Below are 8318 nucleotides of genomic sequence, written 5' to 3'. Positions count from 1 at the left end.
AAATTCACATTTTTTCAAATGGTAGCATGTAAAGATATGCAACTTTCCGTAAACAATTTGGCTGTGGTACATAAAGTCCTATAACATCATGGGAACAGCTTCTGCCAGAGTGGTTTCATGCCTTTTTCCACTTTGAATTCTTAATGACATGGTGAATCAGATGTGATTTTTAGTGCTAGTGTAAACAGAACAAACAGTGAAATTTTAAAACCACATTTATTTTTAATACAAAATCTGTTGCACTATTACAGAAGTGAGCCTGTATGTTTACCCTCACATGCACAGATAATTCAGCATCTACAATTAAATAAGAGTAAAATTATATTTCTCTTTGACCAAAAGCATTGGCAAATCTTATTAAGAAATGTTCTCTTTGTGCTTTGTAATCAATGTTTGTAGAATTCACTTCTTATTTCGGTTCCCATTAAGAAAACTGATCAATGGAAAGCTCAAAGGTGCGAAAGAAGCTTATTACAGCTAGCTTGCATTTGTGATTACTTCAGTTGTGCTTTACCTACAATATATACATGAAAGCTGCGAGGTGTACTATGGTCTAATGTAATGCACTGGCAAAAGCTCTGAATGGTTCAATTAGGAATCTGCAGTAAATAAGCAGAACAGTTCACTATTTCATTTTCACAGCAAAAAAAAAAATATTTAAGTAGATGCTTTAAAATACCATGCACACCATTGGCTATAGTACTTCTTACACAGTACAACATAAGCTTTCTTGTTTTATTTGTCTGTAACACCTAGAAGCATATAGCATCTACGCTTTAAGTGTATTTACAAATTCAACAAAATATCTACATATAAAAAGCTTACTTAAAATTAAACTTGATGCAAGTTATGAAAAACCAATTTATTGGCAAATGAAACTGAGCATTCCTTCAACCATAGGTTGTTATAAAAATTTATATTTGGAGGTAAACATTTGATTGATATAGTATGCAAGAAAATAATTTTGTAACCGATAATGGTAATCCTTTACCACTAAACCATATTAGCACTTGTCAGATTGAATTCTGTGGTTCCGAGCGGTAAGCCCAACACTGCTTCAGGGTGTAGATAATTACAAAGCTGCCACACTGATCAGGCTGGGACACAGAGGGAAATGCACTCTCGCTGGTGTAGTCGGCTGGTTTGGTTTTTTGACAATTTATTTTACAAGAGCTTATACCTTGCTGTGTTAGTAAATAATTTAATTCTGGTTGTGTTTTGTTGGTTTTTTAAAAATCTTCTGAGGCCATGAAAACATGTTGTGCTGTAACTGTCTTGAAAGCATTTATTTTATTTTTAAAGGAAAAAAAAATCATACTCTTCTTTGTGTACCTTAAAATATTTAAAACTTTCCATTTTTAGCACAACACTTTCATAACACTTCTTTTTTTCTTCACATTTTTACTTTATTTGGCAATGATCGTAGTCCGCTAATCACAGTTTACTGCACCAACTGATTTAGTAGTACAGCGCATCATGGAATGCATATTGTATAAAGGCACTGAATGTATTTTGCCCTGTGTTTTCTGGAATATTTTCTCTCATTTTAAAGTTTTTCTTTCAGTGACTGTACAAATTCCAAAATGCATTGCAATGCGTATCTTTTATGCCCTAAAATCAATCCAATGTGTTTTGATGTAAAAATAGAACACTGTACTGCTGTAATACTTGATAGATTAAAAAGGCTATAAAGTAATAGGAGCAAAGAGCAGATAATAGGGTCTCATTAAGCATCAGCAAATGCAAGTGTCATACTTAAATCATTTAGCAATTATATACTGTACATACTGTTCCTAACTGTCTTGCAAAAAGACATATGATAGCTAGACATTAAGTCACCAATTTCACAACAATGTCCACAAAGACATTGAAGTTCTATATAATACTACTATAACACTCTGACAATGAAAACGGAATTCATATCCAGGGATTCAGCGGAGGACTGCATAACAAATTGTCAAACCATGTTTTTATAGTGTACACGAGATTATCTGTGAATTGTGTAGCATTTTTTTTCCATGCATTATACTGTATTTTCAACAGGAAACAAAATTATAAGTCAATGTTATTGTTTGTGTCAGTTCCTTCTAAAAAAAGTAAAAATACCCACGTTTTGAACAAAATTTGAATTTCGTATTTTGATTCATACTAACCTACCACTTAACGTGTCATTATGCTGTATAATTGTATTGACCTGCATATTCTCACAGCATAAACATCTTGTGGTGAGGAGCTCCGTTACCTGCGTGTTCATAGTATGAGAAGGAGGATGTACAAGTGCTTTAAACAAACTGAAGATGCAAGGGGATCAAGTTCTGTGGTTACACAAATGAATTCATGGCATTTACAGGAGAAGGAGCCTCAGAGCTTTCATTTCCTTCGGCAGGTTCTTTCTCTTTTTTACCACTATATTGTCCAATAAAGGAGCCATCCTCATTGAACTGACCATTTACACCTTCTCCATAGTCAACTAAACTATCATCACTGTCTTCTTTTTTCACAGTTCTGTCTGAAGGTGTCCGGCTTCCTTTTTTTAGAGGTTTATGGTCCTCTGCATCACTGGAGACACAAACAAACAAACAAAAGGAATTAACTGATGTATTATATATTAAGACAAAATCAGCCATGCATGCAGTTTATCAAAAGCATGTGTGCAGCCCTATAATCCTTTAGTAAACCCACATCACATTGTAGAGACAGATCAATATGATGCAGTTGACATGAATACATGGTGTAGGAATGGTTTAAACAGAGAATGTCTTCAGTGGGGGGAGGGGGTTTCGTGGTTTCTTTTTTTCTTTTTCTTTTTTTTTTCCCCATCGTGCATGACTTTTCAATGATAAGACTTATGCCCTTGGCTTGGAAGCAATTTAGATGCAACTGCAAGCATTAAAAAGTGGGTTGTAAAGTTATAAAAAAAAATAATTTATTTGTTCTCCAAAGTAACAAGCTTATGATGTGCCGTGAAGTTAGTCTGTTAAACTTCTTAATTTCTTTGACCTCTTGAACATGAATGAAGAATGAATTTGGTTAAATGAAATATACTGATTTTCTTTACTAGTATAAAGAAAATTAAAGTGCTGCATTTCAAATAATTTGTTACGTAATGCAGGCCAGACTTGCAATTTTCAACCTTACCTTTCAAGAGACCTACATATTCCATTAAAAGGGTGCAGAAGAAACAAATGAAAATAGCCTAAGAAGAAAAGCAAAGTCCACATCCTGATAGTGATCAGTATTTTATCAGTAATAATTTGCTCTTAAAATTGCTAAAACATTTACTGTATACAGGTAAAGCAACAATTTAGCTTTCAGCAGCTACAGCTGAGCAGTTAAGAGCATGCTTAGTTTTTTTCATTACTTATCAGATCAGCCTCCTTATCCTAATCCATAACTGATAACATGTTCTGAACAATGACGATGGTGATTTGGAGAAATCAAACAGAAAAAGGAACGAAAGGCAGGAAAGAGAGATCCCTGTAGCAAAGTACTGGGGTCTTTCCCTTGTCAGTGGAAAAGCTGCAGCACCATCAGCATCCCCAAATAAATTTGCAGCTTATATTTCATGAAATAGATGTAGCTGGGTTCTTTTCAAAATCCTCTATGCTGCATTTCAGTTTCAAGATGAAGATTTCAGCAGCAGCTCTAAAGCATTTCCAATTAAAAACCACTATTGCCAGCTGTACTTTTGGATGCAATTACTTACCTTGTCTTAAATAGAACGTGTGACTTTATTTGCAGAGAGTACAAAAAAGTAAGTGATATTTGTGTTTTTTATTTAAAGACTCCCAGCTTATCAAAAATATAAAGAAACATGTATAGAATATCAAGGAAATAAAAACATATTTACAATATCCACAATATTAGGCTGAATATATATTCAGCAAATTATTTTAATGGTGTAATTCCTAAAAACAAATACCTTAGTTTCTTCCAATAATTATATTTTCTATTTTTTTCTAATGAATATCTTTGAACACCCAGAGAAACCATATATATATATATATATATATCTCTCATGTACAAGGTCACACAGATTATATTGTTAGCTAACAAATGCCCTGTTGAGAAACATTTCACTATTGCTAGAAAACTATTACACCAATTTTCCATCAAGCTGCTTCTCTTCATGTCATCACCTTTTTTGGAAGACTCCAAGTTATCACATTCTAAAAGAAGTACACCTCTAATATGCATATACTTACAGAAAAAGCATACCAGAGATTTTATTCTTCTATGTATACACTGGAAAGACATGGTAGGAATATCTATCTTATTACCATGCAAGAAAACCTTCATGTTTAAAATACACAAAGGCAAAAACTCTAAACTTGACTGTATCAGTCTTGACTTTTAGTTATTGCTGTGTACATGGCATGAAGATAAATATCGTATTGTTGATCTTCTGTGCTCACTGATATTGCAAACATATAGGCTAGCAACATTTAAAAGAATGCTACTCCAAAATGTCAAGCATCCAGCAGCAAAGTGCAAATGTTTATAACACTGCAAACACAAGCAGATCACAGAGACCTTACTGAAGAGAGTCCATTCTGGGAGGACCCTATATTTAAAAGGTTGAAGACAGAATTGAGTATTTAAAAATCACACGCAATGCAGTTTCTCCATTGCCTTCATCAGAAGGCATTAGAGTCATTGTAACAGGTTATACAAACCAAATGAAGACCAGACCCTCACTTTGAAGTAGTACCAGGTCCTTCTCCCAAAGAAGAACGATCTGCAGTGTTCAATGCTTTCTGAGTAACAGAATTTAGTAAAGAACATTGCACATATGGTTTGCCGTTTAATTTTAGATGAGTAGCTTCATAATTGCTTGCACTGTAATATGTAGGAATGAAAATAAATTAAAATTGCATTTGCACCATATTCCAACTGGTCAGCAAAATCTGTGCAAATATTCTAAAGTGTGACCCTATCCAGTGTAATTCACTAGGCTGGAATATACACTAAATAAATAATACACCATCACTGTATTAAAAATATCCACATTTTTGTGTTCAATCCGATATAAAGCTCGATTTTCATTTCAAACTTAGATAAATCTGGGTACAGGAACTTCTGCTTTTAGGGTTTTTGTGTTTGCATTTTTGAAAACAAAGTTTATTCATAAGCCAAACAATGAAGAAATACTTACACAGTTGGTTGCATTGTGTCTGTGATTTTTCTATATTTTAGTAAGGATGCAGATTCTACTGTCTGTATAATTAAAAACAAACAAACAAAACTGCAGATTTACCCAGGAGTGTACCTGCACAGAGGTGGGCACTGGTGTAAGAGCACGGTTACAGCAGACGCAAAAATCAAATCTGAATCTGGGGTTTCCCTCCCTTTTTGCACTAGACAAGTCCAGAAAGAAGTTCTGCCAAGTCTCTGGCCGTGGAAAAAGATCTGGGATTATCCAGGGTGCTTTCCACTCCTTGTTCAGGAAACGGAAATATATGCCATGGTACCATTTATTCTTTATCAAACGGGATTATGACTCTTGTATTAGATGAATACAATGTTTTGGGTGGAAGGGAAAGAAACTTTGGGTGAAAGGGAGGAATAAAAAGAAAAACAACAAGCAGGAGAGAGAGAGAAAAAGTGAAGACATCAATGTTTTGGACAGCACTTTTGTAACCCTGGGGGTGCAAAACAGAGAAGGGACCCTGGTGCTCTGGGGAAATGAATGTATTTTCTGTTTGCCGCCAAGAAGCAAACTGCAAAAGCTGCTGAATTGCATTATGAATATGGATGCCCAAAGAGCTATAGAACACTTTAGGCTGTAGAATATATAATACTATATTGCAAAAACATGTTAAAGCCATCACTTTTGACACAGTATCTGCAAGATTTGCTAATCTTGCTTACAATTGTTCATAAAACTATTCCAAAATGTGACCAGGATAGATCATAATTTATTTTAGTTTTTGTTTGTGATTTTGCTTGCTGTCTTTTATAATAACCTATTGTAATACCTTGAAATGAAAAATAAAGTACAAATTGGGTTGACTAAAATTACAGTGGAAAACCGAAGAAGTTTTTGACGTGTCGTGTATGCAGTGCATAAAATTAATAGTAAGACGATAAGTACTGGGAGGGAACAAAACAAGAGGTGAGAACAGGTATGAATTTTATATTTAGATCAGACAGCCATGAAAGTTAAGTCTAGGGATACTTTTACTATTTGTTGTCTTACAAATAAATTCCATACTACTAGTTTTTTAGGGATGAAAGTTGCTCAGTGAAGACTGATATGTACCAGTCATTTTGATAAGTACCACAGTACTGATATGTACCACAGACATTTCTTGCCCTTTTAGTAAGAACAGTGTTTAATATTAAAGCATATTCTAAAAGCATGATTTAAATATTTTTCATAAACAGTTGCTAATATATGAATACATGCTTCTTTTTCTTCTTAGTTTAATGAAACACACAGCAAACTTGCAGCTAATGATTAAGAGATATTAAGAAGTATGGAGGTGACAATAACGCGTAAGTGCAAAGTAGAAACTTTTTTTTTTTAAAGTACTTCCATTTCACAAGCTCGTCAGTTATTGAAAGAAATATGTACCTTGAAATCTCCTTTCTTCTTTCAACTTTTCAATTTTTCTTCCTTAGATATGGGTACATGCAGCAACCAGTCAGAATGGGGAAGACAGTTTTACGATGCCTCTGCAGTCCAGCAGGCAACTAGTTCCCACTAAACTTTGCCACAGTCATGGACATGCAAAAAGACTCAATATATGGTTAGCAATATGCTACTTTTCCTTATAACACAACTGTCAGATGAAAAGCAACATAAAACAAACAAAATGGGTAAAGCATTTTGGGCTACTGGACACAGAAAGAGGATGCAGAAGATGAAAACTGTTGGCAGTAAGTTCCTTTTTCTGTGCCCTCAGGTCAATAGCCCAGAAACGTTTAAGTATAAGCGGTCAACGTAAAGCCACAGAAGTACCTTACACTATGGCTTCCCTGCACGCTCCAGGAGAACCTCTGCCCCAATACCGAACAGATTTCTGCTCATGCTCCTAAATTGATAGGACTGTGCAGATGAGAAATGCTTTCCCTAGACACTTATGCACCTGTATCAATCCAGACTTCAAAACATTTTACTATTTCTAATCTAGCTAAGACATAAGCACATCTATTATTAGTTTTCTGAGTAGTTTTTCTTTAGCATCTCTGTAATATTCAATCTTCAATCCTGGCAGAAGCTGGAAAAACTGGGAGATAAAGCTCTGGCTTTAAATGGCAATGGGTTGAAAAAACTGTTGTTAGTCAAAGAACCTGACTCACTCCTTGTGAAAATTTTAAAGAAAAATCTGCTTGAGAGAAATTCCAACAGCTTTCCACCTTCGCTATTTCTGGTGGAAAATTACACAAAGGGAAATCAAAGCACTGATTTAAAAAGTAGTGACACAGATGTTCAAGAATTAAAATAAGAACCATCAAAGAAAGCACGTGTGCGTAAATGAGGACACAATCAGACCACTGCCAAATCCAATCAGACTATTCAGAGACAAGAATTCTTCAGGCAGTCCATTGACATCACCTCTTGCACTAGAAGGAACCAAGCTTAGAATTACAGTGCTGAGGCACAAATCACTGCTAGGTCCCCCTGGAAACACACCTAAACTGCAATAAAACTTGAATAACTACAAGAGAATAAAATACTATTGTAGTTACAAACTATATTCTCATTGTTAATCAACTCAGAACAAGAAGGAAGAGTAATATACTATCCAGCAATCAGAACTCTCCACCAACCATTTCCAGAAAGTCTCTCATAGCATATCCAAGAATTTCTAGGAAAAATACTGTGTGCGTCAAAATGTTGAAGAAAAGAGGCAAAATAATTCAACAAAATGTGCAAACATCCTGCATTACCACACTAACAGTCCTACTACTGTAGTTGCCTTGTCCTGTTTGATCTTCCTAAGAACATTTTGCAGACTGCAATGAGATGCTAGACTTTCATACTTCCTGTGAAGTTAACTAAGAAATGCATGCTTGCAGTCTCTCCCTACCCATGAACCCACAGGTCTGTAGATGCCATAACTTCTTAATTTCTCTTGATTTAGGGCCCAGGATGGAAATTTAGGCTGATTTCTACACCTACATTGACCTGAAGAGGAGCTCTAGGTAGTCTTTAATTTTAATTTAAATAAACATACATTTGTGGCACTCCTTGTATTTCTTGCAGTTTCTTAGTGTAAGCATTGACTGTCCACAATTTACTATCTCAGTCTTCTACAGCTGAGGAAGTCACTGGGATTGTAGTGCAGTTTGCTACAGAGGCACTGTTTTGC

The 8318-nt window shown here is 35.0% G+C and overlaps 1 protein-coding gene across 30 annotated transcripts in view; it reads right to left on the bottom strand.

Moving 5' to 3' along the window:
• Nucleotides 1–2321: 2321 nt before the first annotated feature.
• NRCAM (neuronal cell adhesion molecule) overlaps nt 2322–8318 on the bottom strand; it is a 62103-nt gene continuing 56106 nt past the window's right edge. For 27 of the 30 annotated variants that reach the window (XM_075491571.1, XM_075491581.1, XM_075491572.1 and 24 more), the window contains one exon: nt 2322–2559. In XM_075491571.1, the coding sequence (XP_075347686.1) occupies nt 2322–2559 (238 nt within the window). The other 3 variants (XM_075491587.1, XM_075491568.1, XM_075491595.1) reach the window with 2 other exon arrangements.

The sequence above is a fragment of the Mycteria americana genome, chromosome 1, assembly GCF_035582795.1.
Source record: "Mycteria americana isolate JAX WOST 10 ecotype Jacksonville Zoo and Gardens chromosome 1, USCA_MyAme_1.0, whole genome shotgun sequence".
In the NCBI taxonomy this organism is placed as follows: Eukaryota; Metazoa; Chordata; class Aves; order Ciconiiformes; family Ciconiidae; genus Mycteria; species Mycteria americana.
This window is presented reverse-complemented; position numbering and strand designations above follow the sequence as displayed.